Below are 23,336 nucleotides of genomic sequence, written 5' to 3' on the forward strand. Positions count from 1 at the left end.
CTGTCCCATGATCCTCTTGTATCCCCTTTTGCCTATCACCTGTCCAGCTCTTGGCTCTATCCCTCCCCCTCCTGTCTTCTCCTATCATTTCGGATCTCCCCCTCCCCCTCCAACTTTCAAATCCCTTACTCACTCTTCCTTCAGTTAGTCCTGACGAAGGGTCTCGGCCTGAAACGTCGACTGCACCTCTTCCTACAGATGCTGCCTGGCCTACTGCGTTCACCAGCAACTTTGATGTGTGTTGCTTGAATTTCCAGCATCTGCAGAATTCCTGTTGTTTGAACTATACTGTAATGTTTTTCAATTGATCAGAATATTTAACAAATATTGAGCAGATTCTTTTTAATGCATTTTGACTAAACTCTGTACATGACAGCTTAGATTTCTTCTGGATGCTCCAATTTTCTCTGTCAACCCAAAGCTGTACAGGTAGGCTATCAGCAGCTGCAAATTACCCCTTAGAGTAGATTAATTGCAAAATAAAAAAAGTCAAAGGGGCATTTAACAGAGACTGACATTGGGGAATGAGAGCAATGGATTGTCGGCTTGGAACAAACTGTTTGAATAATGTCCTGCATTGTAAATGATGTACAAGAGCAGAAACACTCTTCAAACCCTTATTACAGAAACTACAACTCTTGCACTGCTGTCCATTATTTTTCTTTGAGGATTTCCATTTTTACATTTCCATCAGTTTCAACAACATGAAGAGTTGGCTATAACATAGTAAAGAAAAAATCTTTACAGGATTTCAACAGCTTGATCTTCTCTAGTAATTTTCCACGTTTGTGGATGAGCCCCGTAGGAGAAAAGTTGGACTAAGACTCAGCAAGTAATGTACAAATGGAAAAGGAAGCACAGGGGGCTGGTGGGGGAAGGGGTAGAAATTGGCTGATTTTCTTTAATATATAAAAAAATAGATTTAGCTATATGATTTTGTTTGGATTTTTATCAAAAAATGTACATCCGTAGCCCGGACGTTTCTTAGTCATGTTACTATGCAGTAAAAACTTACATACTTTTTAAGAGTTCTTCCACGTCGGCAGTTGTGTATCTTAACCTTTGAAGTGAGTCATTGTCTGAAACACAGGCCAGCAAAGCCAGTTTCCAGGCTGGAATTAATTAATCAGTATCATTTGGAATGACTGCAGAATAGATTGTTGCTTGTCTTGGTCTCTGCACCAAGCACCACTGTGGTTATAGATATGGTGAACTAAACCTAATAGCGTGTGGTTCCACCTCGATATGACTTCTCCTGAGCAACAGCTTCAACCAATTAAGTAGGCATGTGTAAAGATGATCACAAGTTGAACTTGGAAGAGTTATGGAAGGCTGTGGGTTTGTAGTGAATATCAACAGATTGGTCCAGTGATGGAAGTAGATCAAGGAAAGGGAGAGAGGTGTCTAAAATTATTTTAAGTAAATTGGGCAACATGGAAATTAGTAAGAAAGCTAATGAAATTGGCAAGTTCTGTACCTGTGTAGGATGTAGCACCCAATGCAGTTATCAGTGTAGGGGAAGCTGGGGGGGTGGGGGTGCCAGAATAGACTTGGGATAAAATCCATCCCAAACCTATTCTGTATACCCAATAAAAAGCAGCTGTGACCAGGTAGATCTGAATGCCCATAGCAACATCGTCCATTGGTAAAAATTGGGAGAAATCAAATCGTATGTTGTTCAGGGTAAACACAAGTTCCACCAGACGGGGAAAGAGTGCATTTTAGAGGGTAACTCAATGGATCTGTGTTTTAGAAAGAAATGGAGAACCCCAACGTCTCAGTGAATGAGACTTGCTGTGTCACAGCCTAGTGTAGAAACACCACTGCCCTTAAATGGAAAATTCTACAAAAAGTAGTGAATATGGCCCAGTCTATCACAGGTAAAGCCCTCCCAACCATTGAGCACATCTACTTGAAACAGTTCCACATCCATCGTCAGAGACCCCCCCCCCCCACCGCCCCGCACCACCCAGGACATACTTTCTTCTCTCTGCTGGCATCAGGAAGAAAGTACAAGAGCCTCAGGACTCACACCACCAGGTTCAGAAATAGTTATTAACCTTCAACCATTAGGCTCTTGAACCAAAGGGGATAAGTATTTCTTCTGACTTGTAATGGTGGTTGGCAGTCTAACTTAAAGTTGCATACCGCCACCAACTGGACTTGAGTGTGGTGTAGAGAGTTAGGAACTAAATTACCCCAAAAAGCCCTATAGATTGTAAGTAGTGAAAGACAATATTGTGAATTAAATTAAAGTCACTCCCATAATTCAATAAAGTTTTTAAATGAAAACCACCTATCCCCAAAGATAGTAGTGACGCCTGCATAATGATGACAAAGCCTACACAACCCAGAGCGATGTTTTCCAACTGGATATAATGAATAATTAAGCATTGTATGCTCAATTCTAAGTTGAGTCAATATAATTCCTTCCTTCTCGTTTTACTCCCTTTTCCCATCAACCCAGTACTTCTATGTATTCTGATAATTCCACTAAACTACTTTTGCCTCGTCACCAACACTTCTACGTATTTCGATAATTCCACTAAACTTCATTTGCCTCGTCATTGAGATGTTTCCACAGCCAATGCACTGACTTTTAAGGACTCTTTATCTTAGTTTGAGACATTTATTGCTTATTTATTTATTCTTATTATCTCCTCTTGTATTTGCAAAGCTTACTGTCTTCTGCACTCTGGTTGAACGCCCTAGTTGGATGGTCTTTCATTGATTCTGTTGTTATTATTCCACAGATTTATTAAATATGCCCACAAGAAAACAAATCTCAGGATTGTATTTGGTGACATACATGTATTTTGATAATAAAATTTACTTTGAACTTTGGAAGTATATAGGAATTGAATGTCCTGGCTGTGGATGTGGGTGGAAGGGACTGGACACAGGTGGGAACAAGATATGGTGTGTCTAGGTATGAAGAGAACTTCAATGAAGCAAAGAGAGGCAGAAATAATGGGCCTATCAGGGTAAATTTTGGGTAGGTGATAGAACTGGGTAGTTCAGGTTTGGGGAATGGAGAGCCATGTGTTCAAAGGGAATTAAGGTGGAGTTGGTGAGGCGAGTGAAGAAATCAATACAGTTGACTGGCATCTGGCATTTGGCAATTGAAAATGAGAAGTTAAGAGGGTAAAAAGCAAGAAGAGGGTGTCAGAAAGGGTCATCACTGGGAAGATGTGAGGACTACGTGCCCTCAGAGGTGATAAAACTTGAGGTAGGAGCATGAGTATGAAGGTAAGTCCTCTGCCTGAGAATGCATCACTTGGGTGTAAGAGGATGGTGAAGACATTGGCAGAGTTGGAAATGATGTCAGATAGGGACTTGAGAGGAAGGTGATGAGAGGGAGGACCCGGGTATAATGTGTGGTCAGAAGCTGCTCAGAGGAGAGGAATTGGGATGAAACATGAGGTCAGAGGCTGGTGTTAATTGTGGTATGATTGGCACCAGGGGATGAGTGGAGGAGTCAGCTGAACCTATTCTAGTCAGAAACAGAGTCAACAGTGGGTGCTCCTTGTGCTTGTTTAACTATGGAGTCCTGTAGGATGAAAAAGGATGTGGATTTTACTTTTGATAGATATGATCTTTGCTGTGTACCTTTGGAATTTGTAAATGTAGTATTAATGTATTCGCCCTTGTTAATATGAAGCCTAAATATAGGCACCTTACAATATCTTTATGAAATTCATTTCTTTATTTTTTTCCTTAAACTGTAAGCGTGATACCTTGTATACGACTGTTTTTTTAATCTGAGGAAAACACGTAAATCAGTACCTAAATTGATACTGCACAATTTCAGCAAACAGAAATCTAAATGAAATCTTTGCAGCCATTTAATGTATCAATTGAATTGGTGTATTTATTTTTTGAATTGCATTAGTACCAGCAACGTCTGCAAATTATTACATCCTGTATTTATAAACTGAGAACATATAGAAACATGAGCTTATTTGAAAATAGCTTACAGATGAAACTGTTTTAAATGAACATAAGAAATATGATCTGTCTCTGAAATCAAATTATTTTTCATTTGCAGTTAACTTGAGGGAGTTTATTATTGTGTGAAGATAATATTGGCATTTGGTATTCCTTACATCCAAAAGGCCATTCAACCTTTCACCTTCATGTGAAAGTAATTTATTTCATTGTGGAGGAGGGATTGCAAGAGAAGAATGTGTGACTTGGGCTAAATCATCTAAAGTTGGTCAATTCCTTCCTGTTTTTCTTATTTCAGTGCTTGTGCATTCGACAGTGAAATGCTATTAATTTAATGCCTTCTACCAGTTAACTTGAATATTATGCAGAGCATGATAAAATTTCAGTCGAATATTCTTCTGGAATATTGTAACTTGGGCATGGCTATCTAATGCAGTCAATGGGAAGGAAAATCTCAAAGGAATTCATTTTGTGCAAAGCGTGTATTATTCTTTAATCACCAATTAAAACTGTCTTTATTTATTGCTTCTATGCCATCCACTAGTATTATGCCATGATAATGTTAGGTAGATCCAAACTTATGTTTGCATAAAGTAACTGTTTAAAATTACTATTGGCAAAAGTGGTACCCATATAAAAGAAGTTGGATTTTCCTACCCAAGAATTCACTTTTTTGGTATGGTCAAGGTGGTGCCAGCGAATGATTCTTTGGGTGACATCTTCCAAATAGTCAATCATTTCAAGTTTTTCTGCATCTTTTAACTATTTTTTAAAATCTTAATTGTGTTTTTAAAACTGTTGGAGCCTGTGACTTACAATGTGTAATTCGAATGAGTGAGCTAGCGTTCTGCTGTATCCGAGAAAACTCCAGGAGATAATTGTGAGCATGAGCTACCACAAGGAGAAGCTCAGATGAGATGAGGGGCAATGATCGACTACATCTCTTGCTGATTTAAAATGTCATGGAAAATGGAAACATCGAGATGAATGCTGAGGGGGGGAGTGAGTGATTCTCAGCTGGGTCCATGTTGCTATGATTGAAATTCTGACACTTACGGAGTGGACTATTGTACATATTGGCCTCTTTCAGTTCTGTGGGTTTTTTCCTGTTCTCACCCATTCTTTCTTGTTGCCAGGCGGTAAGTTGGGTGTTTGGGATTTGATGTTCTTGCTGCTATTTCTCCATGTGAGTGATCTGTTACCCTTGTGCCAGGGAGAAGGTCGGGGATTTGGGGTTTGCAAGTTTTTGATTTTTTTTTATTTTCACGCGAGGTGGATTACAACTAGAGGGCAAGGGGGATTGGTGTCTTTCTTTCAACTACTTTTGTGGTTTTCTGTATTTTATATCTACCTGGAGAAGACATCTCAGAGTTGTATTCTGCATACATACTTTAATAAAATAAACCTTTGAACCATAATGGATTGTTTGATAGGGCTTGAAGTATAACTCTTGAGCATATCTAAAGGAAAGTTACCTGCAAATTCCCAAATGCATACCTTGTGACAACTTCCATATTTTTTCCCTTCTCTCAACTCCTGCAAGAGATATGCCCATTTAAACACAAGCTAAAATAAGATTATTTCAATAAGAATGATCTTCACATCTGAATTATCAAATAACATATACTTTCTCTACTTAAACATAAGTGTTTGGATAACGTTAAAGAATGTAGCTGACTGTATTCAAGTATATGTAGGAGATATTGGACAAAAGATTAAAATATAATTTTATCAATGCATTGCAGATAACAGTAATGCAGTGTACTTACAGTCCCATATCTTTGTAAAAGCTTAGCTTTATTTTTATGTAGTACTCATTTAATGAGTGAGTATTCATGGTTATCATCTGCATCTTAGCTTTGCATTGACAAGAGTAAGAACAGTTATTTATTCTATCATGAGCTGGAGTTCTGAGGAAAGAAAGAAAGGGAAGAAAATTGAAGGAGATAGTGTATCCAGTTTCACAGTTTTTCCCTGTGTATTGAAAAAGGAAAAATGGAAAACTGCAAACTATCATGAATGTTTTATTTTCAGAAGTCAAACCACACATGATCTGTAGACGCTTAATCTCCTTGGGAACTGTAGACTGTGGAACCATCTGGAGCTTATAAAGCTAATTTCCTTTTGCCAGATTGAAATATCTGTTTGATATTGGAATCTGATGGACTGCCTAATACAGAATATTCTTTCTTTTGTAGAAACTAGTAGTAGAGAATGTTGATGTGCTTACACAAATGAGGACGAGCTTTGACAAGCCAGACCAGATGGCAGCACTCTTCAAAAGATTAACATGTGGGTATTGAATATGTTCTCCAATTACAGAAACTGAGCAGACAATGTAATGGTTTTCCAATCTGTGTTGACACGGCCTCCCAGTTGCAGAACTATAATTCCATTACACATTCCATTCTTGCCTTGCATACAATCATATGAATAACGAATAAAGTGACCTGTTAATTTTACACATTGTTGCAACTTAATGACATGTGTAATATACTTTTTCCCCTTAGGAAAGGGTGAAGGAAATGAGAACCTTGCCTAACCCTTCCCCTCCCCCCCCCCCCACCACCACCACTAGCAGTCCCCCTGGAAAGGGCAGCATAGTAACTTGTCAAGTCTTTTCTCTTTCATTTACATACAGTTTTCTTAGCATGTTAGGCCAGGAAGGCAAGATCCCAGTGATTCTTATGTTAGTATTTGACCTTGTATTCCAGTTAATTAGTTGATCAATATTTTCCAGAACTAGACTGATTTCAGATTTTTATAAATTCCATGAGTAGCAATTGATCTTTTTTTTTTAAAGTGTTCTTTCCCATTTGTATTTTTTCCAAACTAAAATTGGCAGCTTTGAAAAGCTGGTTTGTTTCATAAGTTTGAAAAGTGCTGAGAGTACTCTAGGGAGAGGTTTTTACTTTTATCTATTTAGCCTAAAGATTAGAAAACCTTTTGTAATTGTTGCCTTTTGTAGTTCTATCCAGGCTTGGAAGGAAATTAATGAAATTCATTTTTGAGTCATCAGTGACATTCAGAGACCATTTGATATAATGTTGTGGTGATGAGCATAAAAACAAATCTTGATAGGCCCAGAACCTTTATTGTGTCCCAAATGACTATATAACTGAATTCAAGCAACATTCCACAGTGAACATTTGTGGAGACAGACAGCTGTTTGAGACAGGTTATCAGCTAACTCAAAACAGACCAAGGTCAATTTAGGACCTTTGTTCAATCTGTACTTGAACATTGTTTTAAAATTTGTCTTTAAAAAATATGCTTTTGCTCACAGGTCCTATGCGAGATAGTTTAAATTTTTGCAAAGATTAATTGAATTTCCTAATGTAAAAGGAATGCATAAAAGTCTTAAGGAACTTTACTGTAAGGAAAGCCTTTCTAATCCCGCAGAACCCACGACTCCTAATTTTTCAACTGTTGAAAAAGTAATGGACGTCTGAATTTTTCAACTTGCTGGAAACCTAAATTTTAAAATCTGAAATAAAATGCTTCGCAATACAGACTGAGAATTGATTGGGAGGATGAACTGCTGCAGTGAAAAAGGAGACTATTCCTTTTCACTTTTCACTAAGTGAAAAAGGAGACTGGGGCCAATTAAGTGGATCTGCATAAAGTTTTTCAGTTAAAGAGTGCTAAAAAGTCAAATTGGAAAATTTGTGGGAGGCTGTAGATTTGTAGGTAAGAAACAGACTGCCCACTTCTTTGAGCATGTTCATCCTCCATTAAGGTTACTGGCTGATCTTCTACCTCAACAATGTTATCGATCAAAGTCCCTATAATCCCTTGATTTCATGAATACCCAGAGTTCTCTCAGTCTGTGTTTTGATTGATCATCCACAGCCCTTTATGTGACAGAATTCCAAAGGTTCACAGTCCTCTTTGTAAATGGTCTACTTCTGAAACTATATCCTATAGTCCTAGAGTCCTGAGCTAGGGAAAAACATCCCACTGGTATCTTGGCCGTAAGGATTTGGTATAGTTTGGTAAGATCTTAACTTATTTTTCCAAACTGTAGAATATATTATCCTAGCCTGTCTTGGCTCATGTTGAAGACTCTAATGAGATTAATGAACCTTTCTGGACTTCCTTCATAGCACATATTTCTCCATAGTAATGAAACCGAAACTGCAGGTGTGCCCTTACCAAGGCCCAACGCAACTGCAATATGATTTCCTTATTCCTGTATTCAAATCCCTTTACAATAATTGGCTAATAAATTGCTTGAATCTACATGTTGGTCTGCAGCAACTTGTGTGCAAGCAAACCAAGCCCACCACTAATCCTTCACCAGTCAACAAACACTCCATTTTTCTGTTACATAATGAATGACTACATTTTTCATATTGTGTTACATCTGTCATGTTCTTAACAACTCACTCAACTTGCATGTATACCCTTGAAGCCTCTTGACATCTCTTTTGCCCCCTCAATACTTCAAAACTTGAAACTATAACATTTGGTCCCTTCGGCCAAATTGGTGATGTGATTTAAGAAAAGCTGAGGTTTATTGGAACATTAGTCACAGTGGATTTTGAAGCCTTCACTCTCATAACTTAAATGTAGATCCATCAAATATAATCTTTTACCCATGTTTTGTAAAAGTGAAAAATTTAAAAATGGCACATTTCCACTATTTTAATTAGAGATACACCACAGAACAAGCCTTCCAGTCCTTCAAGCTATGCCTGCCATCAATCCACTGATTTAACCCCTTGCCAAATCATGGGGCAGTTTACCATGACCAATTAACCTACTATCTGGTATGTCTTTGGACTGTGGGAGGAGACCAGAGCACCTGGAGGAAACCCATACACACGGGAAGAGATGTAAAAACTTGCTTACAGAGGATGCCAGAATTGAACTCCGAACTCTGATGCCCAGAGCTGTAATAGTGTCGCGTTACTTGCTGCACCACTGTGGCTATGTTTCGTTACTACAAACGTTTGTACTTTAAAAAAAATAACTTTGTCTGATTATTTAAAAATTGAAGCCATCCATATTTTAAATTAGTGTTTCCAATTTTCTAAGAATTTGATTTATGTTTACAAGGATATTTTTGTACAGTTTATTCAAGTTACTGTGTAATTAGTCTGAAGCTGAAAATTGTTCAGTAGAGTTATGGACACATTTCTGAAGAGTACGTTTTGATGCATTATGCGTGATCGGTCTCAAATTCTAGATGCTACTCATTTTTCTTTGTTTTATAAACTGTAGCGGTTGACAGTGTATTGAAGAGGATGACAATAATTGGTGTTATCTTATCATTCCGTTCATTGGCACAGGAAGCACTTAGAGATGTAAGTACGGATAGATTCACGTATATCCTATGAATATCTTTGAATATGTTTGTGGTCAAATTGCCAAATGCTGTACAACATTCTTAAAACAATATTGGTGACATTGGAAGAGGAAATAATTTTGAAAAAGCAATTAATGGGAGCTAGTGAATTAAAAGGACTCTAGAGATAAAAAAAAGTATAGCGGATTCCAGTTAATTGAGACACATTGGAACTAGTATATTTAGGCCCAGATCTGATTAAATGGTAGAACAAAAGGGGCCAAATGACTTTGTTTCACCCTCTAATCTATACTCCTACAAAAGTATGCAGTTATTTTTGAGAAGCACAGTTAATCACAACTGAGCAGATAAAGTGATTTTCTTGGAAACAAGGTACAGGGTTAAGTGAAAATTAATGTTCATGAAGGAGCAGTTAGACAAAATGATTGCCAGAGAGCTACAGAGTAACCAATTAACAGTGCCAGAGTGTATTTTGGATAATACTTTTAGATGTGACTATGTTTTACAGAACCCAAATGACATAATTAAAATATAGATCGAGGCATGTGCGTTTTCTATTTGTGGAATATGGGTGCACTATATCCAGTACTCCTGTCCAGAATGCTTTTACCTTGGAACTTAGCCTTGCTCCTGCCTGCCGTTTAGTTTCTTTCTTTTGCCTCTGCTTTTGTTCTTATACTCATTTGTGATCTTCATGAGCTTGTAAACAGCAAGCATGGTTACTTCATGTCTATTACCTGCAGTCATCAGACTTCTTGTCCAGTCAAAGCTGTTGCTATCTTTGCTGACATCTTGCAGTATTTACAGTCTGAAAGCATTTATTGTGCCTTGCTGCAACTGATCAAGTAACCTCTGAATCAAAGCTACTGGGCTGGGGGTTTTTATGTATTACTGCCAAAATCCTGGGACAAAAAATTCTGGAACAACCTGCTTAACTTCAGAATGTTGAAGAGCATAACTTTATTTTCTAAGCCCCTCCATGCTCTTTAGACTACAGCTCCTATTCCACACTGCCAGATTTGCTATTTCTACCCCTCCCTTGCCTCATTCTGAAGGCTTGACTTCAAAATCTACTAACACTGATTTTGGTGGATATTTCTTTCAGGTTCTGTCGTGCCACATTCCTTTTCTTGTTAGTTCAGTTGAAGATTTCAAGGATCACATTCCAAGAGAGACAGATATGAAGGTATTGCAATTTGAATTTAAGATCAAGTTATTTATGGTCTATTTAATAGCAAGTATTTACTGCTAGAATTGCAGAGTGTGAATGTAATAATTGTGTATTGAATTATAGTTTAGTTTAAATTTTGTGTATTTTCCTGTGGTGCACTCTTCATGTACTGTTTGGTTTAATTGAATTTGCATTACAAATGAAGACAAAGTGCATGCTCGTAAATTAGAGAAGCTATTATGCTCATATGGAATTAGTATTGCCAAATAATTGTCACTTGTACCAAAGTACAGTGAAAAGGATGTATTGCATACTGTTCATACAGATCAAATTACACAGTGCACTGAAGTTTGTGAAGACGAGTTCCATCTTATCATACAAGAGATCTATTCAAAGGTGTAATAGAGGTGGGATAGAATCTGTCTTTGAGCCGAGGAAGAGAGAATGTACAGGGTGAGTGGGGTCTTTAATTACGCAAGTTGCTTCAGTGATGCATAGACAAAGTCCAAAGAGGGAAGGCTGGTTCCCAAGATGTGCTGAGCTATGGCCACAACACTCCACAGTTTCTTACAGTCATCGGCAGATCAGTCGAAGTTAGAGTACTTTCTGTGGTACATTGATAAAAATTAGTAAGGGTTGATGGGGACATGCCAAATTTCTTTAGTCTCCTATGGAAATAGAGGCTTTGGTGGGCTTTGTTGGCTGTGACATCAGCATGATTGGACCAAGACAGATTATTTGTGATATTCACACCTCAGAATCTGAAGCTCTCATCCTCAACACTGGTGATGTAGATAGGACCATGTGCACTATCTCCTTTCTGAAGTCACTGGCTAGTCCTTTTGTTATAGGAGGAAAAGGTTCACACAGAAAATGCTGGAGGAACTCAGCAGGCCAGGCAGCATCTCTGGAAAAGAGTAAACAGTTGACATTTCAACTGAGACCCTTCAGGACTGGAAAGGAAGGAGAAGTCAGAGTATGGTGGTGGGAGGGGAGGAAGAAGTACAAGGTGATAGATGAAACTGGGAGAAGGGAAGAAGGTAAAGTAAAGAGCTGGGAAGTTGATTGGTGAAAGAGACAAAGGACTGGAGGATGGGGAATCTGATAGGAGAGGACAGAGGCCATGGAAGAAAGGGAAGAAGGAGGAACATCAGAAGGAGGTGATGGGTGGGTAAGGAGATGTGAGAGAGGAAAACGGGAATGGGGAACAATGAAGGGAAGGGGTGCAATTACAGGAAGTTGGAGAAGTCGATATTCATGCCATCAGGTTGTTATCTTGACACCACGTCACTAAGCTCTCTATCTTCTTCCTGTACTATGACTCATCATTATTTGAGATGCAGCCCACTACGGTCAAACTTGTAGATGGAATTAGAGCAGAATCTGCCCATGCAGTCTTGAGTTTCTAGGGAGTAGAATAGAGGTACGAGGAAGCAACCTTATGGAGCACCAGTGTTTAGAATAATCACGATGGAGATGCTCAAACAAAAAGAGTAAATGCTGGAAACACTTGGCAGGTTGGGTAGCATCTGTGAAATGTGAAACAAAGTTAACTTTTCAGGTGGAAGACTTTAGCAGCTATGTGATCCTGGAAGATTCTGAATTCTAGCATTTGCTGTACTTTTATTTCCAATCTACAAGACAAAAGACCTCAATGAATGTGATTAGTTTTTTTCTAGAAGCAATCCAGCCAATTCAACTTCAGCAATTGGAGTTCATAAATTGCTAATTTCCAGAAATTTATCCCAAGCCTTTCGAAAACACTTGTTTAGCATTGCACTAAACACTAATTTGATTAATAAAGTAAATGTGGTCTGAATGTATTGGTTTGGGACTTGGGTATAGTTTCCAGTCTACACCGTGAGCGAGTTATTAAGTGTTATTTGATAGCACTGAAGTGAGATAATACCATTGTCTTCACAAAGCTTTCCTGCTATTTGAAAGGATGTTAAGTTCTGATAGAGTACTCATTATTTGCCTTGATTAGAATGGATATAATAATCTTAAAACATTAATCAAGGGCAAAGTGGACTGCTTTATTGATGCCCTTTGTGCCACTGACATGAAACAACAAGTGACACTACTATCAATAATTTACACTGCACAACACTCAAAGCCTGTTTCATTGCACCCTCAAAATTAGTCTTTACCACAAAGAAAGATTGGGCAGCAGTGTAAGTGAACACCATTGTACAAATCACAAGGAATCAAGAAATTCATGCTATTACTCTTTCAAGAACAGTTACAAGTTGTTAATAAATATTACCATGTCCCTCCACCTAACTTTGTATCATCCACAAAGCCATCATTCAGATGTAGCATAAATAGTAGTGGACTCAACACCAGCCGCTGGTGAACCCCACTAGTTACCAGCAACCACCCAGAGCAGGCCACTTTTATTTCCACCGTTCGTGTTCTGCCAGTCAGTCAATCTTCTGCCTGTGCTAGTAACTTTCCTGTAGCACCCTGGGTTCTTATAAAGCAGGCTCGTATGCGGCACTTTGTCAAAGGTACTTGCCAATTAAATTCCTTTTCTGCAATCTCCAGTACTTTTATTACCAATGAAGAAGCTTGATACAATAATTAGCAGTGGAGTTTGCTGACAGAATTAATCTAGAGATTAATCTTTAACTCCCAGATGTTGTCTGCTCATACTCCAGGCATGTAATGTGTACTTCTGACTTTGAGGCAAACATTTCAACAACTAATTCATCAAATGACTGCCGCTGGATAGATGCAACCAGCTTTCAGCCGTAATAGCATAACCATAATACTCCATAATACTCCATTTTCTTGTGAAATATTATTTCTAAAATTTATATTAGCAATTTAACATGAAATTCAATGTGTTTGTTATAGTTATTTATGTTTTCGATTTCATAAATAGATTTCTGGCTTATCCTATGTGAAGAATTTAGGGAATTAATTTATTAAATGTAATTTCTTAACCTGTGCAGGTTGCAATGAATGTGTATGAACTCTCTTCAGCATCTGGTTTGCCTTGTGAAATTGACCCAGCACTAGTGGTTGCGCTGTCATCACAGAAGTCAGGTATTTGAGCATTCAACTTGAATGGTTATCTTTAATAACTTTTATTTTGGATTTCTCTTTGTAAACTTGGTATGTTATGATGAGGTTGTAGAAGGCATTGGTGAGCCGAATCTGGAGTATTGTGTTCAGTTTTGGTCACCAAACTACAGGAAGGATATAAATAAGGTTGAAAGAGTGCAGAGAAGGTTTACAAGGATGTTGCCGGGACTTGAGAAACTCAGTTACAGAGAAAGGTTGAATAGGTTAGGACTTTATTCCCTGGAGCGTAGAAGAATGAGGGAAGATTTGATAGAGGTATATAAAATTATGATGGGTATAGATAGAGTGAATGCAAGCAGGCTTTTTCAACTGAGGCAAGGGGAGAAAAAAACCAGAGGACATGGGTTAAGGGTAAGGGGGGAAAAGTTTAAAGGGAACATTAGGGGGTGCTTCTTCACACAGAGAGTGGTGGGAGTATGGAATGAGCTGCCAGGTGAGGTGGTAAATGCGGGTTCTTTAACATTTAAGAATAAATTGGACAGATACATGGATGGGAGGTGTATGGAGGGATATGGTCCGTATGGAGGGATATGGTCCGTGTGCAGGTCAGTGGGACTAGGCAGAAAATGGTTTGGCACAGCCAAGAAGGGCCAAAAGGCCTGTTTCTGTGCTGTAGTTTCTATGGTTCTATAAGTTCCTATTCCCAAGATGGTAAAAATCAGTAAAATAATGGAAATGGTAATGGGCAATATTTTTGGGTCCTTTCCTACCGTTGTATTGGAAATGCTTGACATATTTTGGAACACGGAATTGTTTTTTTTTACTGAATTCTGTACAAGGTAAAGACCACAGTAATGACAAATATATCTTTAAATGTTACATTTAGTTTAAAGTCAAAGTTATACAACATGGATACAAGTCTTTCATCCTAACCTGTCCTTGTCAGACAAGTCAGCTACCTGAGTTAGTCCTGTTTTCCTGTGTTTGGGCAATATCTCTCTTAAATCTTTCCTGTTTGTATACATAACAACACAAACAGGAGGAAATCTGCAGATGTTGGAATTTCAAGCAACACATATAGAAGTTGCTTGTGAACGCAGCAGGCCAGGCAGCATCTCTAGGAAGAGGTACAATCGACGTTTCGGGCCGAGACCCTTCGTCAGATCTCTTACTATCTCTTCTTTCAGTTAGTCCTGACGAAGGGTCTCGGCCCGAATCGTCGACTGTACCTCTTCCTAGAGATGCTGCCCGGCCTGCTGCGTTCACCAGCAACTTTTATGTGTGTTGCTGTGTACATAACAAAATGTATTTTAAACATGGCAATGATTCTTCCTTCTAGCACCTGTCACTACCTTCTACCTGTCACTAGCCTCTATAAGGTGGGATGGAGGAAGAACTTGCCGATCAGGTCCCATTGAATCACTTCTTTTCTCTACTTAAACCTATATCCACTAATTTTAGACTCCTCTACTATGGGAAAAGTCTCACTATTCTCCTTACTGTTGCCCTTATGATTCTATATACTTCCGAAAAGGTAACTCCCTCAACTTTCCTATGCTCCTGGAAAAGAAGCCCCACCCATTCAGTCTCTGCTTATGACTTGACCTGTCCACTCCCAGTAACATCCTTGTGAGCTTTTAAGCTTAATGAGTTAGTTACAAAAGCTAGATGACCACAACTATGCACAATATATTCCCGTTGCTGCCTGTAAGCAATTTGTACGTTCTCCCCGTAAATGTGTGGGTTTCCTCCAGGTGCTCCAGTTTCCTCCCACATTCCAAAGATGTACTGGTTAATTGTTCATTGTAATTAGTACCATGATTAGGTTAGGGTTGCTGGGCAGTGTGGCTTGAAAGGTCAGAAAGGCCTATTCCGTGCTGTATCTCAATAAAAATAATATTTTAAAGGTCCCAAGTTTGACAGGATACTATAGAAGACCTACTGGTGACTTGCATTTTGTTCTGATGGACATAATTAGTATGTGTACAGAAAATTCTATAAGTTACTTTATGGAAATAGGCATTCAGTAGGTTGAGTTACATTTAATGTGTTTTATTTGTAGCATATTTATGAATTTTCTACCTGAAGATTGACGTAAACCATTTTTCCGTTTTCCCCTATAAACATTTCTCCAGCCTTTTTCTGTAGGAGTCAGTGTTCACTTGGAGCTCTTGTCTGTTTTTAATTTGTTTATTTTATTTATCTAAATGTATCTCCTTTTTCTCCTCCTCCTCCTCCTCTGAATTCTGAATTATCACATTTTTCTATTTAACACATTTTTGCCACCCTATACATTTTCTTTCAACTTTATATCCATCTTTACCTTTGGTTCATCTTCCCTTTAAACCCTTCCTCCTTTTCCAGGATATTCCTCCACCCTTTTCTAAAGGTAGATGCCTTGAGAATTTTAAGATAATCTGTGGTTTGGAATAAGGCCAATATAACCTTGTAAGTAAAAAATGGAAAAGAATTATTAAAAATCTAGAGCTATTTGGTCAACAATGAGTAAATATTAGAATCTTTCATAAAGGGCATGTGGAAAATCATTGAGGAAAAATTAATTAGTACAAATAGAATAGAATTGACAGGTCTATTTTTGAGGATATACATAGTAACATAGCCAAGGAAATATCAGTGGATGCAGTATACTTAGGTTTTCACATGTCATTAGGTACAAGGTGTCCTACATGATGAGAGTAGGAATAATATTCACATTGATTTAATGTAACTAATTAGGAACAGAAGAGGTTATTTCTGGAATGTCAGGTACAGCTCTCGGAGTACTGCAAGGACTTAGAACTTGCCCCTTAATGCGCTTTTTTGAAATGGCCAAAACAGGTTAAGTGTTGGTACACAGTATTAATTTAGGGTCCTTGTTAACAACTGGCTATGTCAGCACATGCTTAACAGATAGATAGAAATTTAAAATATTTGAATTTAAAATCATGAGTATGGGAATACTCTGATAATTGGAACTTTACTGCCAGATTGGTAGAGTTCCTGATTATAGACAATAGGTGCAGGAGCAGGCCATTCGGCCCATCGAGCCAGCACTGCCATTCACTGTGATCATGGCTGATCATCCACAATCAGTACCCTTTTCCTGCCTTCTCCCCATATCCCTTGACCCTGCTATCTTTAAGAGCTCTATCTAACTCTTTCTTGAAAAAATCCAGAGAATTGGCCTCCACTGCCTTCTGAGGCAGAGCATTCCACAGATCCACAACCCTCTGTGTGAAAAAGTTTTTCCTCGACTCTGTTCTAAATGGTCTACCCCTTATTCTTAAACTGTGGCCTCTGGTTCTGGACTCCCCCAACATCAGGAACATGTTTCCTGCCTCTAGTGTGTCCAGTCCCTTAATAATCTTATGTTTCAATCAGATCCTTCTCATCCTTCTAAATTCCAGTGTATAGAAGCCCAGTCGCTCCAATCTTTCAACATATGACATTCCCGCCATCCCTGGAATTAACCCAGTGAACCCACGCTGCACTCCCTCCATAGCAAGAATGTCCTTCCTCAAATTTGGAGACCAAAACTGCACACAATACTCCAGGTGGGGTCTCACCAGGGCCTTGTACAATTACAGAAGGACCTCTTTGCTCCTATACTCAACTCCCCTTGTTATGAAGGCCAACATGCCATTAGATTTCTTCACTGCCTGCTGTACCTATATGCTTACTTTCAGTGACTGATGAACAAGGACACCCAGATCTCGTTGTACTTCCCCTTTTCCTAACTTGACACCATTTAGATAGTACTCTGCCTTCCTGTCCTTGCCACCAAAGTGGATAACCTCACATTTATCCACATTAAACTGCATCTGCCATGCATCTGCCCACTCACTCAACCTGTCCAAGTCACCCTGCATTCTCATAACATCCTCCTCACGTTTCACACTGTCACCCAGCTTTGTGTCATCTGCAAATTTGCTAATGTTACTTTTAATCCCTTCATCTAAATCATTAATTTATGTTGTAAATAGCTACGGTCCCAGCACCAAGCCTTGCGGTACCCCACTAGTCACTGCCTGCCATTCTGAAAAGGACCCGTTAATCCCTACTCATTGTTTCCTGTCTGCCAACCAATTTTCTATTCATGTCAGTACCCTACCCCCAATGCCATGTGCTCTATTTTTGCCCACTAACCTCCTATGTAGGACCTTATCATGATTTGACCATAATACGCAGAATTAGGCTATTTGGCCCATTGTGTCTGCTCCGCCATTTCATCAAGGCTGATCCAATTTTCCCCTCAGCCCCAATCTCCTGCCTTCTCCCCATATCCCTTCATGCCCTGATCAATCAAGAATCTGTCAACCTCTGCCTTAAACATACATAAAGACCTGGTATCCACAGTTGCCTGTGGCAACGAATTCCACAGATTCACCACTCCCTGGCGAAAGAAATTCCTTCTTCTCACCACCCTATTCTGAGGCTGTTCCCTTTGGTCTTAGACTCTACTATAGGAAACATCCTCTCCATAGCCACTCTATCAAAGCCTTCCACTATTTAATAGGTAAGTACATGTTCGGCACAGCATTGTGGGCTGAAGGGCCTGTATTGTGCTGTAGGTTTTCATTTTTTCTATGTCTCAATTAAGTTGCTCCTCGTTCTTCTGAATTCCAGTCTGGGGGAGGGGGCGCGGGGAAGGCCCAGAACAATCAAACGCTCTTCATATGACAAGCCATTCAAACTTGGAATCATTTCATTTGAACCCTCTCCAGCTTCAGCACATCCTTTCTAAGATAAGGGGCCCAAACCTGCTCACAATACTCCAAGTGAGGCCTCAACAGTGCTTTATAAAGTTTCAACATTACATCCTTGCTTTTGTACTCTCTTGAAATGAATGCTGACATTGCATTTGTCTTGCTCACCACAGACTCAACCTGCAAATTAACCTTTAGGGAATCCTGCACAAGAATTCCCAGGTCCCCTTGCATTGCAGTTTTTCGTATTTTCCTTCTGTTTAGAAAATAGTCAACCCTCTTATTTCTTCTACCAAAGTGCATGACAATACACTTCCAAAAACTGTATTCCTTTTGTCATTTATTTGCCCGTTCTCCAAATCTGTCTAAATCCTTCTGTAGTTTCTCTGCTTCCTCAAATTCCCTGCCCTTCCTCCTATCTTGAATCATTCGGATCTCTTCTGGGGGAGGTATGGCCTGTGCAAAAGTGACGGGTTGCACCTGAAACCAAGCAGGACCAATATTCTCACTGACAGGTTTGTTAGAGATGTTGAAGGTTTAAAATATTTTTTTGCAGGGGGTGGGAACTGGAGTGAAGGAACTCGAGATAGGACGGATGGTGAAAAAGCAAAGATAGCATGCAGTCAGACTGTCAGGAAGGACAGGCTGATGATAGGACAAAATTGCAGCCAGCAGGGTGAGTATCAGTGTATTAGGGATGCAGAGTCAAAAAGGGTGGCAAATACAGTGCACAGTGTTATATCTCAGTGCATGGAGCATAAAAAATAAGCTGGATGGTCTTGTTGCACTATTACAGATTGTCAGGTATGATGTTGTGGCCATCACTGAATCATGCTTGGAGGATGGTTGTAGTTGGGAGGTGAATGTCCAAGGTTACCCATTGTATCAGAGGGATAGGAGAGTAGGCAGAGGGGGTGGCGTGGTTCTACTGGCAAAGAGTTGCGTCAAAATTGGTAGAAAAATGTGACATAGGATTGGAAGGCGTTGAATCCTGTTGGGTTGAGTTAAGAAACTGCAAGGATAAAAGGACCCTGATGACAGTTATATACAGACCTCCCAACAGTAGCTGGGATGTGGACCACAGATTTCAACGGGAAACAGGAAAGGCACCTCAAAAGGGCAATGTTATGATGGTCATGGGAAATTTTAACATGCAGGTTGATTGGGAAAATCAGGTTGGTAATGGATCTCAATAGAATGAGTTTGTTGAATTTCTATGAGGTGGCTTTTTAGAGCAGTTTGTTGTTGACTCTACTAGGGGATCAGCTATACTGGATTTGGTGTTATGTAATGAACCAGAGGCGACTAGGGAGCTTAAGGTAAAAGAACCCTTAGGAAGCTGTGATCACAATGCGATTGAGTTCAACTTGAAATTTGACAGGGAGAAAGTAAAGTCTGATGTAGCAGTATTTCAGTGGAAATTGTAGTGGTGTGAGAGAGGAGTTGGCCAATGTTAATTGGAAGGAGATGCTCACCAGGATAACAACAGAGCAGTATTGGCATGAGTTTCTGGGAAAGATGAGGAACGTGCAGGATAGATGTATTCCAAACATACAGAAATACTGAAATGGCAAAATAGTCCAACCATGGCTGACAAGGGAAGTCATTGTTATTGTAAAGCAAAAGAGAGGGCATACAACAAAGCAAAAATTAATGAGAAGATAGAGGATTGGGATGCTTTTAAAAACCTACAGAGAGGAACTAAAAGAATCATGAGGTGGGAAAAGATGAACTGTGAAAGCAAGCTAGCAAACAATATCAAAAGTGGATAGTGAAAGCTTTTTCCAAGTATGTTAAAAAAAAAGATGAGACTGGATATTCTTCATTCTTTGGAGCGTAGAAGGTTGAGGGGGTCTTGATAGAGGTGTTTAAAATTATGAGTGGGATAGATAGAGTTGACGTGGATAGGCTTTTTCCATTGAGAGTGGGGGAGATTCAAACAAGAGGACGTGAGTTGAGAGTTAAAGGGCAAAAGTTTAGGGGTAACATGAGGGGGAACTTCTTTACTCAGAGCTGTGTAGAACGAGCTTCCAGCAGAAGTGGTTGAGGCAGGTTTGATGCTGTCATTTAAAGTTAAGTTGGACAGCTATGTGGACAGGAAAGGAATGGAGGGTTATGGGCTGAGTGCAGGCCGGTGGGACTAGGTGAGAGTAAGAGTTCGGCATGGACTAGAAGGGCCAAGATGGCCTGTTTCCATGCTGTAATTGTTATATGGTTATAGGACTGCTAGAAAATGAGTCCAGAGAAATGATAACTGGGGACAAGGAGATGGCAGATGAACTAAGTCAGTATTTTGCATCAGTCTTTACTGTGGGAGACACTAGCAGTGTGCCAAATGTTGAAGGGTTTGAGGGAAGAGAAGTGAGTGCAGTTATTATTTTAAGGGAGAAGGTGCTCAAAGAACTGAAGGACCTAGAGGTACTTAAGTCACCTGGACCAGATGAACTTCACCCTGGGGTTGTGAAAGAGGTAGCGGTAGAGATTGTGGAGGCATTAGTAATGACCTTTCAAAAATCAGTGAACTCTGGCGTGGTGCCAGAGGACTGGAAAACTGCAAATATCACTCCACTCTTTTAAAAAAAGGAAGAAGGCAGCAGAAAGGAAATTATAGACCAGGTAGCCTGACCTCAGTAGTTGGGAAGGTGATAGAGTCAATTCTTATGGATGAGGTGATGGAGTACTTGGTGACACAGGAAAAGATTAGACAAAGTCAGCACGGTTTCCTTGAGAAATCTTGCCTGATGAATCTGTTGGAATTCTTTAAGAACATTACAAGTAGGATAGGCAAAGAGGATGCAGTAGATGTTGTATATTTTGACTTTCAGAAGGCCTTTGACAAAATGCCGCACATGATGTTCCTTACCACATTAAGAGCCTATGGTATTACAGGAAAGTTGCTGGCATGGTTAGAACATTGACTGAAAAAAGTACCAAATGAAATACAATGTTGGAAATCGCATGACCATACATTTTCCTAGTAGAAATAAATGTGTACGCTATTTTTTTGTAATGGGGAGAAAATCCAAAAATCTGAGATGCAAAGGGACTGCTTGTGCAGAACCCCCTAAAGGTTAACTTGCAGGTTGAGTCAGTGGTGAGGAAGGTAAATGCAATGTTAGCATTCATTTCAAGAGGTCTAGAATACAAGGGCAGGGATGTGATGCTGAGGCTTTATACAGCACTGGTGAGGCCTCACCTTGAGTATTGTGAATAGTTTTGGGCTCCTCATCTAAGAAAAGGTGTACTGGCATTGGAGAGGATTTAGAGGAGGTTCACAAGGATCATTCTGGGAATGAAAGGGTTATCATACAAAGAACACTTGATGGCTAGGGTTCTGTACTCGCTGGAATTCAGAAGGATGACGGGGGATCTCATTGAAACCTTTCAAATGTTGAAAGGCCTAGACAGAGTAGATGTGTAAAGGATGTTTCCTAAGGTGGAGGAGTCTAGCACAAGAGGGCACAGCCTCAGGATAGAGGAGTGTCCATTTAAAACATATGCAGAGAAATTTCTTTAGCCAGAGGGTGGTGAATTTGTGGAATTTATTACCACAGGCAGCCTTGGTGTACTTAAGGTAGAGCTTGATAGGTTCATGATTGGAGACAGCATCAAAGGTTTATGGGGAATAGGCCGGGGAGTGGGATTGAGGAGGGGATAAAAGGATCAGCCATGATTGAATGGCAGATAGACTCAATGGGCCAAATGGCCTTTTTCTGCTCCTATGCCTTATGGTCTTCATATCATCTGCAAACGTTTCAACAAAGCCGTCAATCGCATCATTCAAATTATTGACATATAACATAGAAAGAATCAGTCCCAACACAGACCACTAGTCACCAGCAGCCAGCCAGAAAAGGCTCCCTTTATTATCACTCTTTCCCTCCTGCCAAACAGCCACTGCTTTATCCGTGCCAGAATCTTTCCTGTAATAACATGGGGTTGTAGCTTGTTAAGCTGCCTCATATGTGACACCCTGTAAAAGGCCTTCCGAAAGTCCAAGTACACAACATCAACCAGTTCTCCTTTGTCTATCCTACTTACTATTTCTTCAAAGAATTCCAACAGATTTGTCGGGCAAGATTTTCCCCTGATGCTGACTTTGGCCTATTTTATCATGTGCCTTCAAGTACCCTGACATCAACTCCAACATCTTCCCGACCACTGAGGTCAGACTAACTAGTCTATAGTTTTCTTTCTTTTGCCTCTCTCCCTTCTCGAAGAGTGGAGTGACATTTGCAATTTTCCAGTCTTCCGGAACCATTCCAGAAGCTAGTGATTCTAGAAAGCTCACTACTAATGCCTCCACGATCTCTTCAGCCACCTCTTTCAGAACTCTGGGGTGTACACCATCTGGGTCCAGGTGACTTATCTACCTTTAGACCTTTCAGTTTCCCAAGAACCTTCTCTCTAGTTCACACACTTCATGATCCCTGACACCTGGAACTTCCACCAGACTGCTAATGTCTTCCACAGTGGAGACTGGTGCAAAGTACCTTCAGTTCATCCGCCATTTCCTTGTCCAGCATTACTACTTTTTCAGCATTGTTTTCCAGCCCTATGATCTTCTGTCACCTCCCTTTTACACTTTGTATCTAAAGTATCTTTTGCTGTCTTTAATATTACTGGTTAGCTTACTTTCATATTCTATCTTTACCTTCTTAAAGACTTCTTCAGTTGCCTTCTGTTGGTTTTTAAAAGCATTCCAATCCTCTAATTTCCCAGTAATTATTGCTCTAATATATGCCCTCTCTTTGGCTTTTTTATTGGCTTTGACTTCTCGTTAGCCACCGTTGTTCTTTAAGAATACTTAGATTAGATTAGAGTATGAGGACACGCAGACCTCTTTTATTGTCATTTAGTAATGCATGCATTAAGAAATGATACATTATTCCTCCAGTGTGATATCACAGAAACACAAGACAGACCAAGACTGAAAAACTGACAAAAAAACACATAATTTTAACATATAGTTACAACAGTGCAAGCAATACTGTAATTTGATAGAAGAACAGACCATGGGCACGGTAAAAAAAAAAAAAGTCTCAAAGCCTCTCGTAAGTCCCAACATCTCACGCAGACGGTAGAAGGAAGAAAACTCTCCCTGCCATGAGCTTCCAGTGCCACAAACTTGGCGATGCAGCATCCTGGAAGCACCCGATCACAGTCCGAC

General features: G+C 39.6%; 1 protein-coding gene across 3 annotated transcripts in view; it reads left to right on the forward strand.

The window, feature by feature from the left end:
* The window catches only part of nckap1 (NCK-associated protein 1), a 154,274-nt gene that overhangs the window by 102,466 nt on the left and 28,472 nt on the right, over window positions 1–23,336 (forward strand). For all 3 annotated transcript variants that reach the window (XM_072261729.1, XM_072261731.1, XM_072261730.1), the window contains 4 exons: window positions 6,147–6,240; window positions 9,175–9,257; window positions 10,365–10,445; window positions 13,388–13,481. In XM_072261729.1, coding sequence (XP_072117830.1) covers window positions 6,147–6,240; window positions 9,175–9,257; window positions 10,365–10,445; window positions 13,388–13,481 — 352 coding nt within the window. The remainder of the gene's footprint in view (window positions 1–6,146; window positions 6,241–9,174; window positions 9,258–10,364; window positions 10,446–13,387; window positions 13,482–23,336) is intronic.

Source organism: Mobula birostris, chromosome 6 (assembly GCF_030028105.1).
Source record: "Mobula birostris isolate sMobBir1 chromosome 6, sMobBir1.hap1, whole genome shotgun sequence".
Taxonomy (NCBI): domain Eukaryota; kingdom Metazoa; phylum Chordata; class Chondrichthyes; order Myliobatiformes; family Myliobatidae; genus Mobula; species Mobula birostris.